General features: G+C 36.8%; 2 protein-coding genes across 2 annotated transcripts; one reads left to right on the top strand and one right to left on the bottom strand.

Moving 5' to 3' along the window:
- Positions 1-5,800: 5,800 nt before the first annotated feature.
- On the bottom strand, positions 5,801-8,497 carry LOC133615013 (transcription elongation factor 1 homolog). The gene is made up of 4 exons (XM_061973340.2): positions 8,308-8,497; positions 6,609-6,740; positions 6,460-6,530; positions 5,801-6,379 (listed from the first exon to the last, which is right to left on the bottom strand). The coding sequence occupies exons 1-4, from the start codon at positions 8,418-8,420 to the stop codon at positions 6,315-6,317; spliced, it is 381 nt and encodes a 126-aa protein (XP_061829324.1). The 5' UTR covers positions 8,421-8,497; the 3' UTR covers positions 5,801-6,314.
- A 2,353-nt stretch (positions 8,498-10,850) lies between these two features.
- Positions 10,851-19,096, top strand: tmem205 (transmembrane protein 205). The gene is made up of 4 exons (XM_061973648.2): positions 10,851-10,947; positions 11,380-11,496; positions 11,567-11,730; positions 14,897-19,096. The coding sequence occupies exons 2-4, from the start codon at positions 11,397-11,399 to the stop codon at positions 15,197-15,199; spliced, it is 567 nt and encodes a 188-aa protein (XP_061829632.1). The 5' UTR covers positions 10,851-10,947; positions 11,380-11,396; the 3' UTR covers positions 15,200-19,096.
- The last annotated feature ends 5,446 nt before the right edge of the window (positions 19,097-24,542 follow it).

The following is a 24,542-nucleotide window of genomic DNA, read 5'->3' on the forward strand; positions in this document are numbered from 1 at the left end:
ATACGGTATATATATATATACAGTATATATATATATATATATATATATATATATATATATATATATATATATATATATATATATATATATATATGTGTGTGTGTATTATGTGTATATAATAAACAAAGTGCAAAGCCATAGGCTGACTCAATCTCAGTAAATAACTTAAATTTGGAACACAGCATCATCGTTGTCACAGCTTTTTGGTTGTTAGAGGTACAGAGTAGGGATCTCCGATAATATCGGCAGGCCGATATTATCAGACATCTCTACTCTGTATAAATGCGTTAAAAAATGTAATATCGGAAATTATCGGTATCGTTTTTTTTATTATCGATATTGTGGGTTTTTTTGGTCTTTTTTTATTAAATCAACATAAAAAACACAAGATACACTTACAATTAGTGCACCAATCCAAAAAACCTCCCTCCCCCATTTATACTCATTCACACTCCTTCACACAGAAGGGTTGTTTCTTTCTGTTATTAATATTCTGGTTCCTACATTATATATCAATATATATCAATACAGTCTGCAAGGGATACAGTCCGTAAGCACACATGATTGCGCGTGCTGCTGGTCCACTAATAGTACTAGCCTTTAACAGTTAATTTTACTAATTTTCATTAATTACTCGTTTCTATGTAACTGTTTTTATATTGTTTTACTTTCTTTTTTATTCAAGAAAATGTTTTTAATTTATTTATCTTATTTTATTTTATTAATTAAAAAAAAGAAAAGTACCTTATCTTCACCATACCTGGTTGTCCAAATTAGGCATAATAATGTGTTAATTCCACGACTGTATACATCGGTTGATATCGGTATCGGTTGATATCAGTATCGGTAATTAAAGAGTTGGACAATATCGGAATATCGGATATCGGCAAAAAGCCATTATCGGACATCCCGAGTACAGAGTGTTTTAATGTAGAGTTCTAAATATTTTTTATAGGCACAAAAAACAGGTCGGGTATTGAGAATCTTACATTTATGAATATAAAACTTAGCCAATAGTATAATGAGGTTGCAAAGGTAAAATTCCTTTTCAAATTTTTTTTCATACAGTGTAAATCCAAATAGCACCTCTTTAAAACAAAGCACAAATTTGTTATGAATATTGTCCAGGATGAACATAGTGATCGAGTGCTTTCACAAGTCCAAAACAGGGTGAGTACTTCAGGCATAGACATCTTACAAGTAGACGCAGCATTGGTTGCTGTGACGCGAGAAATTCGGCCGCCATCTTGAAGTGGTGATGAGGAGCCGGCGAGCAGCCTAAATTGACAGTTGACAGGTAGAAAACAAAGATGGTGTTCAGCGTTTTCCTGCTCAAATGAGCGGACTGTTGAAAATAGGAATCGGGGGATTACTTTTCACAAGTAAGATTTAACATTAACGTACTATTGGTTGTATTTTGTGAAAAGAATATTACTATATTATTATAGTTCTCTGCAAACCTACGGTGGCATCATGCCTTCAGTGTGCATATTGTATATAGTTCTCTGCAAACCTATGAAATGTTCTATTTTGTCTTCATTATTTTGTCAGAATGCACCAGAATACTTCATTTGTTTGTGAAAATCACAAAGAAATCCTTCAGGGGTTTGGTTTACAAACTTTCAGCCCCACCTAAAACAAAATTCACCACTGATTATGATGCATTCTCATTTTAGGCAAAGTATAAGACAACACTTTCTTAACAGTATAATTGCAACAATATTCAAATACTAACATTGTTGGGTAAGACAGAATTTGGTTTTATTCGGAATCCTGTGAAACAGATTGTTGGTTTTAGCTGATATAAAGACTTTCAGGTGTTTATATATGTTTATGTTTAAGTATTTGGCAGACACTTTTATCCAAAGCGACATACATAAAAAATACATATAAAACAATCACTGTAAACATTATCATTTAAGGGAAGAATGTAATACAAAATATCAATACAAAGTGTCAAGACAGAATAAACTCTCTGCTGCTGCAGCAACAGAGATACAGTCTATAAGATATATAGATATCTAATGTATTCATACATTGTTTATGTAGGATATACGCATGTATATATAACCTAATCATATTGTTTCTTCAACTTAAAAATAGCTGACCGTTTTGTTCCCCCTTCTCTGAGATTATTTCCCAGTTTTGATCTCGGACGTCTGGTAATTTATTGCATATAAGAATATTCTATTACTGTTAAGCAAACTATGAATAATAAAACACGCCAAAACATGTGTCCTTTATCATAGCTACACGTATGACAAAAAAACGTGTAAAAATCAGTGGTTTTCAGTGAGGTAAGATGAATTAAATGCGCTGACAGTTCATTGCTCCTGCCAAATGAATTGCACTGAGTGGAGCGGATCACCACTCCAAGATGGCGGCCCCGCGTCTCGTCAGCGCCAGTAGGCAGTAGCGGTCGATGCTGCGTCTACTTATAAGATGTCTATGACTTCAGGTACAAATACACTATATTGCCAAAAGTATTTGGCCACCTGCCTTGACTCACATATGACCTTGAAGTGCCATCCCATTCCTAACCCATAGGGTTCAATATGATGTCAGTCCACCTTTTGCAGCTATTACAGCTTCAACTCTTCCGGGAAGGCTGTCCACACGGAGTGTGTTTATAGTATATTTTTGACCAATCTTTCAAAAACACACTGGTGAGGTCTCCGTTCTAATTCCTCCCAAAGGTGTTCTATCGGGTTCAGGTCAGGACTCTGTGCAGGCCAGTCAAGTTCATCCACACCAGACTCTAGTCATCCATGTCTTTATGGACCTTGCTTTGTGCACTGGTGCACAGTCATGTTGGAAGAGGAAGGGGCCCGCTCCAAACTGTTCCCACAAGGTTGGGAGCATGGAATTGTCCAAAATGTTTTGGTATCCTGGAGCATTCAAAGTTCCTTTCACTGGAACTAAGGGGCCAAGCCCAACTCCTAAAAAACAACCCCACACCATCATTCCTCCTTCACCAAATTTCACACTCGGCACAATGCAGTAGCGTTCTCCTGGCAACCTCCAAGCCCAGACTCGTCCATCAGATTGCCAGATGGAAAAGCGTGATTCATCACTCCAGAGAACGCGTCTCCACTGCTCTAGAGTCCACTGCATCCCACGCTTTGCATTGGATTTGGTGATGTGTGGCTTAGAGGCAGTTGCTCGGCCATGGAAACCCATTCCATGAAGCTCTCTGCGTACTGTACGTGGGCTAATTGGAAGGTCACATGAAGTTTGGAGCTCTGTAGCAACTGACTGTGCAGAAAGTCTTTGCACTATGATATATAATATAGTGTGTGTATTTCCACAAAAACTAAATAAAAACTTAAACATTTTGTATTAAACCTGTTGTCTTAAGATATCCCATTAGAGCAGGGCTGTCAAACTAGTTTTTGCTATTATGGCTGCCCTTAAAGGGCCGGTCGCTTGTAACATAAATGTGTAAGGAGTCACCTCATGGTATTATTATACAATTGCATTTGGTCATTGTATATGTTTTACATACTCTGTAAACTGGAAACTCAGTCGCCATCATTTTATCGTAGAATTAATGGTGTTTTTTCTACCTGTAATACTGTAAATAGAAAAAGTGTATCACAGTTTTTACGGTAAATTCTGGCGATGGCTGGCCAGTATTTTCTTTCACCGTAAAATCGATGTAAAAAATCGCAGGCCACTTAAAATGATTATTATCAATGCTTAGGTCAGGCTGATTATAAAAATAAATACTAATCAAATTTAATGCAAAGGAAGGGACTCATACAAACTGATGAACATTTTTTTTACCCATAATTATGCAGTGCTAAAACGAATAAATTCTTACTAAATTAATAATACTAACCCCGTTTCCATATGAGTTGGGAAATTGTGTTAGATGTAAATATAAACGGAATACAATGATTTGCAAATCCTTTTCAACCCATATTCAATTGAATGCACTACAAAGACAAGATATTTCATGTTCAAACTCATAAACTTTTTTTTTTTTTTTTCAAATAATCATTAACTTAGAATTTCATGGCTGCAACATGTGACAAAGTAGTTGGGAAAGGGCATGTTCACCACTGTGTTACATGGCCTTTCCTTTTAACAACACTCAGTAAACGTTTGGGAACTGAGGGGACACATTTTTAAGCTTCTCAGGTGGAATTCTTTCCCATTCTTGCTTGATGTACAGCTTAAGTTGTTCAACAGTCTGGGGGTCTTCGTTGTGGTATTTTAGGCTTCATAATGCACCACACATTTTCAATGGGAAACAGGTCTGGACTACAGGCAGGCCAGTCTAGTACCCGCACTCTTTTACTATGAAGCCACGTTGATGATGTAAAACGTGGCTTGGCATTGTCTTGCTGAAATAAGCAGGGGCGTCCATGGTAATGTTGCTTGGATGGCAACATATGTTGCTCCAAAACCTGTCTGTACCTTTCAGCATTAATGGTGCCTTCACAGATGTGTAAGTTACCCATGTCTTGGGCACTAATACACCCCCATACCATCACACATGCTGGCTTTTCAACTTTGCGCCTATAACAGTCCGGATGGTTCTTTTCCTCTTTGGTCCGGAGGACACGACATCCACAGTTTCCAAAAACAATTTGAAATGTGGACTCGTCACACCACAGAATACTTTTCCACTTTGTATCAGTCCATCTTAGATGAGCTCAGGCCCAGTGAAGCCGACGGCGTTTCTGGGTGTTGTTGATAAACGGTTTTAGCCTTGCATAGGAGAGTTTTAACTTGCACTTACAGATGTAGCGACCAACTGTAGTTACTGACAGTGGGTTTCTGAAGTGTTCCTGAGCCCATGTGGTGATATCCTTTACACACTGATGTCGCTTGTTGATGCAGTACAGCCTGAGGGATCGAAGGTCACAGGCTTAGCTGCATACGTGCAGTGATTTCTCCAGATTCTCTGAACCCTTTGATGATATTACGGACCGTAGATGGTGAAATCCCTAAATTCCTTGCAATAGCTGGTTGAGAAAGGTTTTTCTTAAACTGTTCAACAATTTGCTCACGCATTTGTTGACAAAGTGGTGACCCTCGCCCCATCCTTGTTTGTTAATGACTGAGCATTTCATGGAATTTACTTTTATACCCAATCATGGCACCCACCTGTTCCCAATTTGCCTGTTCACCTGTAGGATGTTCCAAATAAGTGTTTGATGAGCATTCCTCAACTTTATCAGTATTTATTGCCACTTTTCCCAACTTATTTGTCACGTGTTGCTGGCATCAAATTCTAAAGTTAATAATTATTTGCAAAAAAAAATGTTGAACATCAAATATGTTGTCTTTGTAGCATATTCAACTGAATATGGGTTGAAAATTATTTGCAAATCATTGTATTCCGTTTATATTTACATCTAACACAATTTCCCAACTCATATGGAAACGGGGTTTGTACATAATTGGTTTCTTGAAAATACAGCTTCACCACTCCAGACTTATGTTTGTTTGAGATTGTCATTACTGCCACAAGTGGTGAAAAAGTGTATTACAACTGAGGACTGCTGCGGCCCATACGAACCACAGCTGAGAAACAGATTATTTTTGGCAGCCCTTTATGGTTAAGAAACACTGTCCTTACCCTAACCAGTGATTGTTTCCTCCTGTCTGCATCTGACATCCCGATGATATTGCAAAATGTTCTTCCCTTATTTCCATGACTCCACCGGTGATCAGCTTTTTGCTCAAGATTGAATAATTACACTTTTTGTTGGGTGATCATCTCTTTGCCCCTGCAAAAAGTATGACATTGATATTTGGATTCCCCAACATAAACATGTACTACACACAATCAAACTTTTTTTAAATTCCTTTAATTAAATCAGTGAAAGAAAAAGCAAATTTTACAGTGCGTTTACGGACCTTTGTGAAGTAGAATGGCGATAGTGTTAAATAAATTCTAACATTTTTCTATTACGGCTTTCACTAAACATGACATTTGTGCAATAAAAACACTTGAAAAATACAGTTCTGATCCACTGTTGTGATATTAAAAACAGGTCTAAAATCGAGTTGGACAAATTACACAACATTGTAAAAGAAATTGTTTTTTTTTTCCCTTTTCATTTGCTTTTATCTGTGCATACCTGGCCAAAGCACACAAATTAAAACTTTAAAAAGCTCAAAAGAAAATGCATATTATTGTATGGTACTAAATATAATCCTGCAATGGGAAATTAATAACAATGTATAATACTGGAAATATGTTCAATTAATAGGAAACCTACAGTACTTTAAAAATATGCTGTGTATACTTAAAATGCTCGTTATCTAAAATAATGGATGCATTGCACGTTTTCAGCTGATCACTGATTGGCTGCTTCACATGCATCTATCCAGTCACTGTAAACATCCACTGGCTCCGACAAATCTGTGTCAAAAAAGTTGAGGAAAAAAGCACAAAAAAAACTATATATAACAGATATAGAATGCAACACAGCAAAAGGATACATGTTATAGGAGTCTGGAACTCCTCCAAGCAAACGCTGCATGATATAATTCCTGTGTTTCGAGTTCTCTCCCTGAAAACAAACAATATTTACTCTTTAGTTAAGGATGCAGTTTGTTGTGTTTTTCACAGAATATTGAGTTCATCTTACATTTTCACGTCACATGACTTCTCGTGGTTACAAAACGGGCACGTGAACTGGGTGTCCAAGTTGCCCGTCATTTTTTTCTTCGGGGGAGGCTTTCTCTTGGACTTTCGGCGCCCCATTTGTCTTGTCTGGCAGCTGCAGAACACAAAGAGGGTGAAAAAAGTTGGAATATTTCATACATTCACAGCATTAAAAAAAACAAAATGCTCCAATACTGTGAAAAGGATATCATGCAGAAGTGACAAAAATAAATATGTCTCAGGAAATGGTCACTCCATTTGTGTGTGTGAAGCAATGTGGTTTAACATCCACTCCAGGAGGTTTTTTTTTGCCTTTTGGTTGGCGACCCTTTGGGACTGTGCGACAATGGGTGGCACTTTCGTGACTTCTGCGGTGCTTTTTTATGTAAACTTCTGGATCTGCCTCCCGGGAGCCTTTTGGCCATAGAGACCAGCTGCTCGGTTGGGTCTCTGCCACACCAGAGTCCGTTTGGAGAGACTGGAGGAGGTGCGGATGAAGAGACGGGGCTGCGGAGCTGGCGCTGAGCGCCGGGACGGACAAGCTTCACAGTGTCTTGGCTGAACGAGCAGGTATCGGACACCTCGGTCTCCTTAGACGCATCCTCACTCATCCATGCAGACTGGACACCGGCCGAGAGTTGGTGGGCGGCTGAGGGTGGAGTCGGCTCTCTTGGTTGCTTTGTTGGGTCTGCTCCTGTCTCTGGCCATGCACCCCAGCAGACGATGGCTTGGAACACCGCAGAGGCCACCACAGTGTATATGTGTTTGTTTGTTTTTATTGTTGTTTTTCTTTTGTGGCTGTGTGTAGAAGTCGCTGGTTGCATCAGCTCTGCTCTTTTAATGTCTTTAATGTCCTTTGTGTTCTTTGATGTTTCCCTTTTACTATGTGTGCTATGAGTTTTTTTTCCTCCTTGGCCTCAGTCTGGACTCCCTCTCCAGGGGCCCAGGCTTAGACTGATTTTTACCTGTTTCTCACTTTTTTTGTAAAGGGGGCGCCGGAAGTTGGCAGACCCGTCAGCAATCCTATTCTGTCTCCCTGTAATGTTTTTTTCTGCTTTTGTGCAGAAAAATCCTCGGGGATTACTAAAGTATTTTTGATTCTGATTGCATTGTATACAATACTTATGTATGAATAGTATAGCTAATTTGAGTATTTATAAATATAATATAAGTGCTATTTATCTCCTTTATCATTACATGCTTCACAGTACTAGTAAAGGTGTGTCTACATTACTGTGTGCACTGTTTATGTTCAGAAACCAGAAGTCAAAGCAGTCACGTGACTCGCCGGTACTATCGCGAGAATCAAGCATGGCGTGTTTTTTGTTATTTTTTTTCTAAGCTGTTGTAGTTACATTATAGCATCTTTTATTGAATAATATGTTTGAATAAGAATGGATGTCTGAACTTGATATTATTTATTTCATTTGAAAAGCCGGATACTAACAACGTACTGATGTGTATAGCCTAATGTTAAACATGCTAACCGCTAGCAAGCAACGTTTACGCTACGTTACAGTAAATAAAAGGTAACATATATTGAATTGAGACTTCAAAGAGCAGAGTAAATAATGTCAAACGGAAGTTTTAACTACACATCGACTAACAGGACGGTGAACTCATTGGCGTTCTCGTTGCAGCATTTTGTTTACACAGTGAAATACGATGAGAAACAGACGTACCTTCCAAGCGGGGTTTCGTCTTCAACAACGTCGCTCCGTATACCTGGTATGTATTTCTGAATTGTCGACGTGGAAGGAGCTAGAAAAAGGCGAGACACATATCTATGAGGCATCCATGTTACTGCAAATTGTTCACTGGAGCATCCGCCGCCAAAAGCTAGTCCGTGACGTCACAGTAGCCCTCAATTCCGAGGGCTTTGAATGCCGCATAGTAAAACATATCCGTGTGCATTTAAACATATATTTAAATATCAATGGTAGTGCTTCACTGACCCGTGTGAAAGTTTAAAACTGATCGAAATTGGAACTAAGGAATTACTGTACAATTTATTAGTCCAATAAATGTGAAAAAACTTGGAAAAAAATAGCTGCTGGCGTCACCAAATAAAGTCATGCTATTGGTGTGCATCACTGCAGTGGGCGGGCCTTAGGAGCAGAAACGGAAGTGGTAATGCAAGCGACTGCACTTCGGACTTCTAACATAACAAGTTCAGTACAGTATTGTAAAGTAATATTGGACTCTGAATATTGTCGGGAATTCAGGTATGTCCCGATTTTTTTTACATACGTATATAAATTGTAATGCCTAAGGAATTACTGTACCATTTATTAGTCTAATAAATGTGGAAAAACTTGGAAAAAAATAGCTGCAGACGTCACCAAATAAAGTCATGCTATTGGTGTGCATCACTGCAGTGGGCGGGCCTTATGAGCAGAAACGGAAGTGGTAATGCAGCGACTCACTTCGGACTTCTATTTTTTTTAACTTTTATTTATACATTTCAACATTTACAAACGGACGAGAAACAAAAATCAAAATAAGTACAAAAACAGTACAAACTAGTACAAAAAGAGTACAAAACAGCGCCAGGGGGTTGTAAATTCAAAGTAACTAAAATAGAATGCAAAAAAATATATATACAATAGACAAAGTGCAAAGCCATAGGCTCACTCAATTTCAGTAAATAACTTAAATTTGGAACACAGCATCATCGTTTTCACAGCTTTTTGGTTGTTAGGGGTAAAATGGTAAATGGGTTGTACAACTCTCTCCTTTGAGTCACACATTAAGAGTGTTACTAAAACGGCCTTCTTTCATCTCCGTAATATCGCTAAAATTCGTTCCATTTTGTCCACTAGCGACGCTGAGATCATTATTCATGCGTTCGTTACGTCTCGTCTCGATTACTGTAACGTATTATTTTCGGGTCTCCCTATGTCTAGCATTAAAAGATTACAGTTAGTACAAAATGCGGCTGCTAGACTTTTGACAAGAACAAGAAAGTTTGATCATATTACGCCTATACTGGCTCACCTGCACTGGCTTCCTGTGCACTTAAGATGCGACTTTAAGGTTTTACTACTTACGTATAAAATACTACACGGTCTAGCTCCAGCCTATCTTGCCGATTGTATTGTACCATATGTCCCGGCAAGAAATCTGCGTTCAAAGAACTCCGGCTTATTAGTGATTCCCAGAGCCCAAAAAAAGTCTGCGGGCTGTAGAGCGTTTTCTATTCGGGCTCCAGCACTATGGAATGCCCTCCCGGTAACAGTTAGAGATGCTACCTCAGTAGAAACATTTAAGTCCCATCTCAAAACTCATTTGTATACTCTAGCCTTTGAATAGCCCCCCTTTTTTTAGACCAGTTGATCTGCCGTTTCTTTTCTTTTCTCCTCTGCTCCCCCTTATCCCTTGTGGAAGGGGAGACACACAGATCCGGTGGCCATGGATGGGGTGCTGGCTGTCCGGGGTCGGGACCCGGGGTGGACCGCTCGCCTGTATATCGGTTGGGAACATCTCTGCGCTGCTGACCCGTCTCCGCTCGGGATGGTTTCCTGCTGACCCCACTGTGGACTGGACTCTTACTGTTATGCTGGATCCACTATGGACTGGACTCTCACAATATTATGTTAGACCCACTCGACATCCATTGCATTCGGTCTCCCTAGAGGGGGGGGTTACCCACATATGCGGTCCTCTCCAAGGTTTCTCATAGTCATCCACATCGACGTCCCACTGGGGTGAGTTTTTCCTTGCCCTTATGTGGGCTATACCGAGGATGTCGTTGTGGCTTGTGCAGCCCTTTGAGACACTTGTGATTTAGGGCTATATAAATAAACATTGATTGATTGATTGATTGATACTTGTATAGCGCTTTTCTACCTTTTTAAGGAACTCAAAGCGCTTTGACACTATTTCCACACACACATTCACAGAGAGTGTTTTAATGTAGAGTTCTAAATCTTTTTTAAAGGCGCAATTTCACAAAAGACAGGTCGGGTTCTTCGGACTTCTAACATAACAAGTTCAGTACAGTATGACAAAGTAATATTGGACTTCGAATATTGTCAGGAATTCAGGTATGTCCCGATTTTTTTTACATATATAAATTGTAATGCCTAAGGAATTATTGTACCATTTATTAGTCTAATAAATGAGGAAAAGCTTGGGAAAAAAATAGCTGGTGACGTCATTAAATAAAGTAATGCCATTGGTTTGCATCACTGCAGTGGGCGGGCCTTATGAGCATAAACGGAAGTGGTAATGCAAGCGACTGCACTTCGGACTTCTAACATAACAAGTTCAGTACAGTATTACAAAGTAATATTGGACTCCGAATATTGTCGGGAATTCAGGTATGTTCCGATTTTTTTTTTTACATGAATACCTTGTAATGCTTTTTTAACGAAGTAATGTTGGTCATGCAAACCTTCTAACTCTCAATTAGCTTATTATCATGTCCAGAGTAGAAATGGTGCACACACTGTTTTACTGGTTTCACTTTGACACTTTTACTTTGTCATATAAATGATGTTTTTTTTAAGTTAAAAAATGCCCACTTGACTTGCCTGTGCCCCGCCTAACCCCATCCTTATCTGTTGCACACACACGCGGAGCATGCTCCAAAAATGCACACTTTATCTTTGCGCCTGCAACGTTTTAGAGCATGCATTGAAATAGTTGACTAGGTTGCCGCTTTTTAGAAATGATACAGTATTACTGAACCCGAATTTAATAACGTGCAAATGATACTGTGAAATGTAAACACTATGGTGTCTGTTGTCTAGGTTGTAGTAGTGTCACCATGGCAACAGAGGGCGACCCCTCAGACTTGGTGAAAGTGTTCCACCTCCTGGTGCTCTCCCTCACCTGGGGAATGCAGATCTGGGTCTCCTTCATTGCAGGTAAGAGGGGGACATGTTTAGTTACTCGGTGCATTTTTGTGATGTTTGTATTCACTTTGTGTGTCTGCAGGTTTTGCGTTGGTGTGGCAGGTGACTCGGCACACCTTTGGTCTGGTGCAGAGTAAACTCATACCGGTGTATTTCCATTGCCTGCTGGGAAGCCACTTTATCAGTCTGGTTATTTATGCCGTGTATCATCCAAGAGAGCTGTTGGACACACATGAAACAGTACAGGTGAAGCAGCACACAAAAACACGCTTATGAGGTCTATACCGCCACCTAATGTATGGAGGCTTAACGACAAGCTACAGTGCATTGATGGTTCCATTTCAAATGTGTTTACCAAATGGGACAGACTATCCATCCATCCATTTTCTACCGCTTATTCCCTTCGGGGTCGCGGGGGGCGCTGGAGCCTATCTCGGGCTACAATCGGGCGGAAGGCAGGGTACACCCTGGACAAGTCGCCACCTCATCGCAGGGCCAACACAGATAGACAGACAACATTCACACACTACGGCCAATTTAGTGTTGCCAATCAACCTATCCCCAGGTGCATGTCTTTGGAGGTGGGAGGAAGCCGGAGTACCCGGAGGGAACCCACGCAGTCACGGGGAGAACATGCAAACTCCATACAGAAAGATCCCGAGCCCGGGATTGAACCCCAGACTACTCAGCACCTTCGTATTGTGAGGCAGATGAACTAACCCCTCTTCCACCGTGCTGCCCTGGGACAGACTAAATTAAGTAAATAAATCAATCTTCAAATAATTACTTAAATGTGTCAATAATGAATTACAAATGAAATTTTATACATTCATGTTTTGTTAAATGTCATGAATCAATTTAATGTAAACATATATGTATTTAACTATTTAATTATTTTAGTATTTAACAAATTACTTTCAACTATTTAATCAATTCGTAATGATTTCTTACACAATTTAATCATTATTTCATGATTTAATTATTTCAGGTTTTGATCATTTATTTCATGAACATGTGTGGCAGCAGTTGTTACTTGTCCAACTCAGCTGTCAAAGTCAAATCACGAAATGATCAAATCCTGAAATAATTCATTGAAACATGAAATTATAAATTAAATCGTAAAATAAACCATTAAATTGTGAAATAGTTAATTAAAACATGAAATTTGTTATTAAATTGTAAAATAAGTAATTTAATAGTTAAATAATTCAATAAACAATTGATTAAATATTGAAATAAATAAATAAGTCATTTACAAATAAAACAAATGTATGCAACTGCCACTCAGGTTGATAAATAAATACATTATTTAAATTCTGAAATAATTACATCTTTAAATAATTAATTAAAACATGAATTAATATCCTGAAAAAAAATCCATACATTGTGAAAGTAAATGCTCATTTCAGTAATAGTATAAACAACTAATTGACCAGTTGATTAAATATTGATATTATTTCCACACAAGTTAATGTATTATTTAGTTTATGAATTGTAGTATAATAAAATCCTGAAATAATCAAAACATGAAAGAATTAAATCGTGAAATAACACATGCAATAATCCTTCCATCCATCTTCAACCGCTTATCCGGAATCGGACCGCGGGGACAACAGCTCCAGCAGAGACCCCCAGACTTCCCACTCCAGAGCAACATTAACAACTTCCTCCTGGGGGATCCCGAAGCGTTTCCAGGCCAGAGAGGAGATGTAATCCGCCCCATCTGGTCTTTGCCTGCCTCGGGGTCTCCTCCCAGTGGGGCATGCAATTTTGAAATAATTAATTTATTAAATATTGTAAAATAATGTATTAAATTAAATGAGTAAATTGTGAAATAGGTCATTAAAACATGACATTTGTCATTCAATTGTAAAATAACTCATTAAAAAGTGAAATAATTAAATAAACAATTGATTAAATGTTGAAATAATTAAATAACTCATTTGCAATTGATTCAAGATAGATACAAACAAAATTAATTAATGCAGCTACCACTCAGGTTAATAAATAAATACATCATTTAAATCCTGAAATAATTATATCTTTAAATAGTTAATTAAAACATGAATTAATAATTAAATCCTCAAAAAAATCCATACATTGTGAAATTAAATGTTCATTTCAGAAAATTATTTAAACAAATAATTTACCAGTTGATTAAATATTGATATTATTTCCACACAGGTTCATGAATTATTTAAATAGTTTATAAATTGTAGTATAATAAAATCCTGAAATAATTCATTAAATCGTGAAATAATACATGCAATTATGAAATAACTAATTGATTAAATATTGTAAAATAATAAATTAAATGAGTAAATTGGGAAATAGGTCATTCAAACATGAAATTAGTCATAAAATTGTAAAATAACTTATTAAATAGTGAAATAGTTAAATAAATAATTGATTAAATGTTGAAATAATTAAATAACTCATTTACAATTGATTCAATATTGATACAAATAAAATAAATTAATGCAGCTGCCACTCAGGTTAATAAATAAATACATATTTTAAATCCTGATATAATAACATCCTTAAATAGTTAATTAAAACATGAATTAATAATTAAATCGTTAAATAATGAATTAAAACATTAATTATTAATTACATCCTGAAATAAATCTATCCATCCATCCATTTCCTACCGCTTGTCCCTTTCAGGGTCGCGGGGGGTGCTGGAACCTATCTCAGCTGCATTCGGGCGGAAGGCGGGGTACACCCTGGACAAGTCGCCACCTCATGAAATAAATCTATACATTGTGAAATTAAATGATCATTTCAGTTAGTATTTAAACAACTAATTGACCAGTTGATTGAATATTGATACAGATTAAATACATTGCTGAAGCTTCCACACAGGTTTATGAATTATTTAAATAGTTTATGAATTGTAAAACAATTAAATCCAAAAATAAATAACACATTAAATAATTAATTCAATCGTGGAATAACACACAAAATCATGAAATAACTAATTAATTAAATATTGTAAAATAATGTATTAAATTAAATGAGTAAATTGTGAAATAATTCAACAAATCAATGTATTACAATTAATTAACGACACATTTAATTGCTCATTAGTATATTTTATTGCAATTAATTAATGATACATTTAGTAAATCTTTTTTTATTTTTTTTTCAGCACATTTGACCTTCCACAACAGTGAACGGGTAGAACAAAAAGTATTAGTAGCGGGCCAGCACAAATGACACTGGTCATGTCAGAGCTGTGTTATGTATGACAATAATAAAAACACACCAACGACAACCACAGCAGTAACATTTAGTTGAAGTCACCTCTCTTGCAACTGATACCATTGTCAGATTGTGCAAGTGGTCCTAATGTTATGTACTGTATGCCTATACGCTCGCAAATGGTCTTCGTCTTCCCCTCCTTTGGCAGATGGCTCTATATTTTGTGGCTCTGATCACGGCGGGTGTCAACGCCCGGTGGTTTGGCCCGGCAGCCTCCGAGGTCATGTTGCAGATGTGGGAAGTGGAGAAGGAGCACGGCCTCGGTAACCAGGTGGGCATGGGCAGCCAGAAGGAAGGTTACGCCAAGCTGAAAGAGCTGGACCCCAAGTACAGAGCCTGCAGGAAAAAATTTGGCCGCTACCACGGCTTGTCCAGCCTCTGCAACCTGATCGGAGTCTTGTGCATCACAGCTAATCTGATCTATACGGCTTTGAATCTAACCACCATTTAGACAAGGTGAGGTGTCTTCAGTTCAAGTACACAGTAGTACCTCAACTTTTGAGCATATTGGTTCTGTGACGGCGCTCTGATCTCAAAACACTTCTATCTCAAATCAACGTCTCTATTTAAACAAATTTAAATCAACTTTCATCCAATCAGTTTTTGCCTTGAAAATCAACTTGTACCTTGAAAATCAGTTTTTACCTTGAAAATCAGTTTTTGCCTTGAAAATCAATTTTTGCCTTGAAAATCAGATATTGTGTCAGCTTTGTATTATAGTAGACATTTGGTAATGTAATGCAGGGATTCTTAACCTTTTTGACCTCAGGGCCCAACTTTTCCACTACATAGGGGCATGGAGCCCACTCAAATACTAACGCGGAATTAGCAATTTTTCTCTAGATTTTTTTTTTTTTTTTTTTTATGTACTTTTTATTGACGTCCAGCATCAGACATTCCTATCCATTACATCATATTTGCATACATCATGTATCTATTGTCTGCCCTAAATACCAAAATAATATTATTTTTGTTTATATCTCAACGATGCCACCCCGCCCCCCAAAAGAAAAAAAGAGAAAAACAGCAAAAAAAAACAAAAAACAAACCAAAGTAATAATAATATTAACAAATTAATTAATTTAAAAAAAAGAAGAATATATATATATATAATAATGATAAAACATATAATAATATAAACAGATAGTAAATAAATAAATAGAAACTAAAAAAACTATAAACATATAGGGAGTTATCTTTTTTACACAGTACAATTACTAATTCGAGAAAATAAAATCAGATTTAAGGGGAGTGACATAATTGACCCAGTTTTCCCAGTATGAAGTACATTTCTCCAATTTATAATGAATAAAAGCCGTTCTCTTCTCCATTTTATAAATGTCCATTGTTATTTCCATCCATAGCTTCAAAGTTGGACTCTCCTGTAATACCCATTTCCTGGTAATGGTCTTTTTACAAGCCACGAGCAGGATATTCATTAAGTGTTTATCTTTTCTCAGCGAGTCCTGAGGCACATGTCCGAAAAACAGAGTCTTACTTTCAAGGGGTACTTCACATTTGAAAATATCCTGTAGAGCTTGGTGTATCTCTTTCCAATAGTCCTTTGTGGCAGAGCAGTCCCAGAAAACATGGTAGTGGTTTGCTTTCTCTTGATTTTAATGGTATTCAATTATGATATCTAACCTACTTAGAGTTTATAACCTTGTCAAATGATATGAAAGCATATGTTAATGACAAAGATTATTATTCATTTAACACATAAACCTTAGGCTTCGGTCAGGCTGATTGGAAAAATAAGTACTAACCAAATGTACTACATATGAGTGACTCGTAAATAACGATTACAATTATATAGTGCTAAAATAAATAAACCAAATTGATGATATATGATATTAATACACATATTTTTCAACTAAACTGTCTATAAAATAAGTGCATATGAAAATACAGCTTCAACCTTTTAGTCGTAATTTTTGCGCTTCGGAGACTTCTGTTTGTTTGATATTGTCATGACTGCCACAAGTGGTGGGAAAGTGTATTACAGCTGAGTACCGCATATGGACCTCAGCGATGTAATGTAATTAATAGTGATGTGTGGATCGATACTGAAATATCGACACTGCTCTCATATCGATCCTCCAATCAAAGTATTGATACTTTTGATACTTTAGTTCAGGCCGGGTTGTCCATACTTTTTCAAACAAAGGCCGCATACTGAAAAGTCATAGTATGCGGGGGTCATATTGATATATTTTTTTATCTAAAAAAAAAAAAAATGCTAAAAACTATAGTGTCAATTATGCATTATATGTGACTAAGTATATTTTTATTATTAATTATTAGTTAGAACTTTTCAGCTTTTTCCCATTACATACTGATTTTTTTGCTATTTTTTTCCTACATTTTGCTGTTTTTAATCCCATGTAAAAATACAATAATAAAAATAATATTAATAATAAGATTGTGTAACTGCATCACCAAGTGTGTCAAAAAAATTCTGCCCGTATGAAAATATTAATGTTCAGTTACACATTTAACAGTGTTTATTATGGTTGTTTTAATATATCAAATTAATTCATAACTTGGTACCATTTTATTTTTCAATTAACTAACTAAACCTTGTTATTTAGGCATATTTCATTTTTATTTTGAGAGCTTTTAATATTTTACATTAGAGGTGTCAATGGCGGGGGATATATTGATATTTAAAAAAAATGCTAAAAACAGATATTGTGTCAGCTTTGTATTATAGGTGACTAAGTATACTATTGTTAATTATTAGTTAGAACATTTCAGCTTTTTCTTATTACATACCGATTTTTTTGCCCTTTTTTCTTATATTTTTATTAGTGGGTTTTTTCCCCTCGTAAGAATAAAATAATAATAATATTACGATTGTGTAACGGCATGACCTAGTGGGCCTGTACAAAAATGTTAATGTTCAGTTTCATATTTAACAGTGTTTATTATTGTTGTTATCATTTTTCTAATTATTCATTCTTAAATTAGTATTATCTTATTTTTTAATTAACTAAACTTTGCTTATATTTTATTTTTTATTTTGAAAGCTTCTAATATTTTAGATGAGGGGTGTCTAAACTTTCTCCAACAAAGGCCACATACTGAAAAGTCAAGTATGGGGGCGCCATTTTGATACGTTTTATTTCTTTACTTTTTATATTATATGTATTGAAACACAAAACATTGTGTTATAGGTGATAAAGTAAAATATTATTAGTTTTTTTAAATCTGGTTTTCCTCATTACACTCTGATTTTTTGCTCTTTTTTTTTATTTTTACTGTCGTTTTATTAAATAGATATGTTAATATTTGAAAACACATAACTCTTTTAATTTTAGCAGACACATTAGGGATATTTGCACAGAGTATCGAATTGGTATTGCCGATACCAGCCTGAATTTGACTCTGTATCAAATCGGAAAGTGGTATCGCACATCACTCGTAACGAACATTTTTAAAATAAAAAAATAACAAATATTGTATAAAATTCATACAATAGAATGTACTATTAACAACTCCAGTAGTTGTATAAAGTAACGTTACAACATTTACGTTGGCGAACGGACTTTTGCAGTATCGCCCTCCAGTTGCTTCTCCGTCAAACCCACCATCCGCAGCTTCTCCATATTTTCATGGATAAATGTCTGCCGTTTGGATATCATTACAACACTCCAGACTCATTGTGCTTCAGTGTGGCGCAGTCTAGCACCGATACGCTTCGCACTCACTTTCTTCCTTTGAATGGTTGCAGAAAAAAAAGTTATCTCGATCTTTAGCTAAACGCTAACACTAGCGAGTAAGACCAGATGTTTTGGTCGGATTGTGTGACATTTGCTACGCCAACGAGCATTTTTGCTTGCAATTTAAAACGTAACAATTAGCCGAGAAAACAGCTCTTATCTTAAAACACTCTTCGGTTGAGGTACCTGTATGTCATTTTTGTCACAGTTACATGACTCTCACACATGATTAATAATAATAAAAACACAAAAAACAAAAAAAATATGATCAACATGGCTGGGGAATATTCATGCATCACCAGCAGGGGGCGATTGCTGCTTACTTTTACACACAAAGTGGTTGCTTGAACACAAAATTCAGCTCTTTTGTTTGAAAATGTTACTTTTTTATTATTACATTCTGCCTATTTATTTCAGGTAGATACAAATTTGGTCACATTAATGTTATTTCCCCCACATAAAAAGCACATGTTGATTGTTATACATTCATGATGTTCATGAGTAAAAACAGAGCAGGTAGAAAAAATTGTTGTTATATTATTTCAGCTGTATGACATCAGCACTAATGTACACAGTGAAGTCAATGTAATAAATAAAGCAGAGCCAAAATAATTTACAACTACAAATAGTTGTCAAATGTGCATTCCTTATTTTCTCCCTAACCAATAAAACTCATGAGGTTGTTTTGTTATTTTGATATAATGCAAATCACATCTGCATATTGTGCCTTCTTCCAGGAAACGCACTGTCGTGTGTGTGTGTGTGTGTGTGTGTAAAAATATTCAGTCAAAGGCTGGACTCCAGAGAGGGGGTCCAAACTGAGGCTAAGGAAAAAAAAACTCATAGCCATAGCACACATAAACATGATACATAGAATCAACAAAACTTGCAACAGAGGGGAGGGAGGGAGGTCCGGTGAACAAGTGATGACATAAATCATGGTCCCAATACGGAAAACCATTGCATCTAATAGATAATGTCTCATTTGCACCCCTGGTGGTGAAATATATCAAAATTAGGGTGGTCCCAAAAAGAAGGGATTTTTCACATTGACTGTGTGTCGGTTTTAAAAGTGCTCCCCCCTCTGGTCAACATATGAAATAACAAGTGTGTGTAAAAATTTGAAGTGCTCCCCTCTGGCCAACATATGTAATAACAAGTGTGTGTAAGAAATTGAAATGCGCCCCCTTTGGCCAAAATTAATTAAAAAAATAAAAATAAATATGTATATAGAAACATACTGTAATAAGATGAAGTAAATAATGAAGATTAAAAAACAATTACAAAAAAAGCAGTCTTTTTCTCACAGTGTCGACTTTTTTCTTAGAAAATTGGGAACAATTTCTCATATTCTTTCTGTTTCTGTAATATTGCAATATTTCCTCGTAAAATTATTACTTTTTAATGCAAAGTGGTGACATTTGTCATATAAAATTCAGACTTTTATCACAATATTGCCAATTTTTTTGTTGTTCTTGTAAAATAGTGAATTTTTTTTTAGTAAAATTATGACTTTTGTCAAGTAAAATTACGTTTATCGTTATATTGCCAACATTTAAAAGTTTTTTTTATAAAATTGTGACTTTTGTCGGGTAAAATTCCGACTCTTTTCATAAAATTGCCAAAATGTTAAACTTTTCTCGTAAAATTGCGACTGTTATTGAGTAAAATTCCAACTCTTATCACAGTATTGTACAAATGTTCAGTTTTTCTTGTACAATTTTGACTTGCGTTGAGTAAAATGACGACTTTTATTGTAATACTGCCAAAATTCAAAATTTTTCTTGTGAAATTGTGATTTTTTACTCGTGAAATTCCAACTCATTTTTCACAACAAGCTTTTTCATATTTGCATAGTATGTATATGTCATTAATGTTGTAAATACAAATCTTTATATATCTAGAGAGGGTGGTCCTAAAGAGGTAGGCATTTTTCGTAGGTCTCAAGAAGGTAACAAATACATGAAAGTGTGTGTGTGTGTGTGTGTGTGTGTGTGTGTGTGTGTGTGTGTGTGTGTGTGTGTGTGTGTGTGTGTGTGTGTGTGTGTTGCAACGTGGGAATACACACTGCTCACCCTCAGAACACGTTTATCAAGTAATTAAATGCTGTGTTCATATCAAATCTTCTGCGCTGTAAGAGTGACGAAACAAGAACAATAATGGGGGAGATAAACTGTCAAAAATAACAATGTCTCCACTGTGCAAACACGAGGAAGTAGAGAAAAAAACAAAAAACAACAAATCGTCATTCCTGAGCCACGCAAGGAAACGTTTGTAAAGAATAATGTGTAATGTTGCATTAATCATGACTAAGCAGCTCCAGTCAATTACGTCTCACGAGTGGGCGACTGCAAACATTAGCAAGTCCACACAGCTGTGCTTCACACATAATGATTATATGCTGACCTGAGTATTAATGACCTCATATAGCGTACACAATACGTGTTTAAAAGTAATCCAATCAGACAATAAAGAACTGGGCCATTTACTTGTTTGAACTTTTTTTAAAACGTATGAATTTTTATAGTTTCCTAACCAGTGCAATACTTTAGGATACCAGCACAACTTCTACCTCGAAAAACAGCGCCACCTATCGAAATAAATTAAAATCAATTTTAAAAAATAAGGTGAAGTGAATTATATATATATATAGCGCTTTTCTCTAGTGACTCAAAGCGCTTTTACATAGTGAAACCCAATATCTAAGTTACATTTAAACCAGTGTGGGTGGCACTGGGAGCAGGTGGGTAAAGTGTCTTGCCCAAGAACACAACGACAGTGACTAGGATGGCGGAAACGGGGATCGAACCTGGAACCCTCAAGTTGCTGGCAACGCCACTTTACCAACCAAGCTATACCGCCCCCAGGTCACAATTTCAACTTCTGCAGCATCTCCTTCCGGCTGCTTCTCCGTCTCTGTCTGCGGCTTCTCCATATTTTCATGGATAAATGTCAGCCGTTTCGATATGATTACCACGTCCTTTGGGTATGGTGCACCTACAGAATCATCCGCTTTGTTATTACTCCGCCGCAAAGGTTGAGCAAGAACCCACAGTTTTCATCCGATTGGAACCGTTCAAGTATCAAAACGTTCGGCTCAACCGGCAATCGCGAGCTCATGAAAAAAAATAAAAATATCCCAGATTACCCAGAATTTCCGTTTTTTTCCGGGGTATTTTTCCCATTGGAAATGAACGGGCCATTTTCCACATTCCTTAATTGATTTGAACAGTTCCACTTTCAACCCCTCCCACTCGTCTCGGACAACCAAACTATCATTTTACAAGTTTTTAAAAAATTCCAGGAATTTCCAGAATGGCAGTTTTTCACCTCTTGTCCCAAAGTTTTCACAGTCCACATTTTTCAGGCAATTCCAACCATTCCCACCTTCGAAAAAAAAATGTTCCCCGTACAAATTCCCCGTTTTCTTGAAATTCCAGGAATTTCGAAATACCAATTCTCAATTGAAGTTGCTACTACGTCAACATTTGTCAACCGATTAGAAAAATTCCAACACCCACCCATTCATTTATCTAAAGACAATTGTGCTGGTATCAATATTATCAAATATTCCCGGTTTTCCTGAAACTCCCAAATGTCCAGGAAATTCCCATTCAAATAAAGGGACAAATTGAATGTTATACAATGCCAAAATACATGTTTAAAAGTAATCCACTCAGACAATATAGAATTAGGCCATTTACTTGTTTGAACTTTTTTTTCCAGTTTCATAACCAGTGCACTACTTTGGTACCTGAGGATACCAGCACAACTCCTACCTCGAAAAACAGCGCCACCTATCGAAATGAATAAAAAATTTAAAAAGTCACAATTTTAACTTCTGCAGCATCTACAAACCCTGTTTCCATATGAGTTGGGAAATTGTGTTAGATGTAAATATAAACGAAATACAATGATTTGCAAATCATTTTCAACCCATATTCAGTTGAATATGCTACAAAGACAAGATATTTGATGTTCAAACTGATGAACATTTTTTTTTTTGCAAATAATCATTAACTTTAGAATTTGATGCCAGCAACACGTGACAAAGAAGTTAGGAAAAGTGGCAATAAATACTGATAAAGTTGAGGAATGCTCATCAAACACTTATTTGGAACATCCCACAGGTGAACAGGCAAATTGGGAACAGGTGGGTGCCATGATTGGGTATAAAAGTAGATTCCATGAAATGCTCAGTCATTCACAAACAAGGATGGGGCGAGGGTCACCACTTTGTCAACAAATGTGTGAGCAAATTGTTGAACAGTTTAAGAAAAACCTTTCTCAACCAACTATTGCAAGGAATTTAGGGATTTCACCATCTACGGTCCGTAATATCATCAAAGGGTTCAGAGAATCTGGAGAAATCACTGCACGAGAGCAGCTAAGCCCGTGACCTTCGATCCCTCAGGCTGTACTGCATCAACAAGCGACATTAGTGTGTAAAGGATATCACCACATGGGCTCAGGAACACTTCAGAAACCCACTGTCGGTAACTACAGTTGGTCGCTACATTTGTAAGTGCAAGTTAAAACTCTCCTATGCAAGGCGAAAACTTTTTATCAACAACACCCAGGAACGCCGTCGGCTTTGCTGGGCCTGAGTTCATCTAAGATGGACTGATGCAAAGTGGAAAAGTGTTCTGCGGTCTGACGAGTCCACATTTCAAATTGTTTTTGGAAACTGTGGACGTCGTGTCCTCCGGACCAAAGAGGAAAAGAACCATCCGGATTGTTATAGGCGCAAAGTTGAAAAGCCAGCATCTGTGATGGTATGGGGGTGTATTAGTGCCCAAGACATGGGTAACTTACACATCTGTGAAGGCGCCATTAATGCTGAAAGGTACATACAGGTTTTGGAGCAACATATGTTGCCATCCAAGCAACTTTACCATGGACGCCCCTGCTTATTTCAGCAAGACAATGCCAAGCCACGTGATACATCAATGTGGCTTCATAGTAAAAGAGTGTGGGTACTAGACTGGCCTGCCTGTAGTCCAGACCTGTCTCCCATTGAAAATGTGTGGCGCATTATGAAGCCTAAAATACCACAACAGAGACCCCCGGACTGTTGAACAATTTAAGCTGTACATCAAGCAAGAATGGGAAAGAATTCCATCTGAGAAGCTTAAAAAATGTGTCTCCTCAGTTCCCAAATGTTTACTGAGTGTTGTTAAAAGGAAAGGCCATGAAATTCTAAGTTAATTATTATTTGCAAAAAAAAAAAAAATGTTTGAGTTTGAACATCAAATATATTGTCTTTGTAGTGCATTCAACTGAATATGGGTTGAAAATGATTTGCAAATCATTGTATTTCGTTTATATTTACATCTAACACAATTTCCCAACTCATATGGAAACAGGGTTTGTACTTCCAGCTGCTTCTCCGTCTCACACTGTCTGCGGCTTCTCCATATTTTCATGGATAAATGTCAGCCGTTTCGATATGACTACAATGTCCTTGGGGTATGGTGCACCTACAGCTTCATCCGCTTTGTCACTTTACGTGGTCCTGCCACTATATTTTAACTGGTCTGCGACATCATTTACGTGGCCTATCACGTAATTTTTTTGTGGTCCTGACGCATTATTTAATTTTTCCCTCCGCACCATTTTATGTGGTCCGCCAAACTATTTTAAATGGTCCGCATTATCAGTTCAAGTGGTCCTGCTGCATTATTTTATGTGGTCCGCCACATCATTTAATGTAACCTGCCACATAATTTTATGTGTGCCGCTGCATTATTTTATGTGGTCCTGCCATGATATTTTACGTGGTTCGCCGTATTATTTTATGTGGTCCGCTTTGTCATTTTATGTGGCCTTTCACATAATTTTCCTTGGTCCTGCCACAATATTTTATGTATTTGATTATTTGATTGGTCCGCCACATCATTTTATAAAGTCCTGCCACATTATTTCATATGATCCACCACATTATTTTATGTGCTTTTGCCACGATATTTTATGTGGTCCGCCATATCATTTTATGTGCCCTGCCACTATATTTATGTGGCCCGCCGCATTATTTTATGTGGTCTGCAGCATTATTTTATGTTCTCCTGCCGC

Source organism: Nerophis lumbriciformis, linkage group LG22, assembly GCF_033978685.3.
Source record: "Nerophis lumbriciformis linkage group LG22, RoL_Nlum_v2.1, whole genome shotgun sequence".
Classification (NCBI taxonomy): Eukaryota; Metazoa; Chordata; class Actinopteri; order Syngnathiformes; family Syngnathidae; genus Nerophis; species Nerophis lumbriciformis.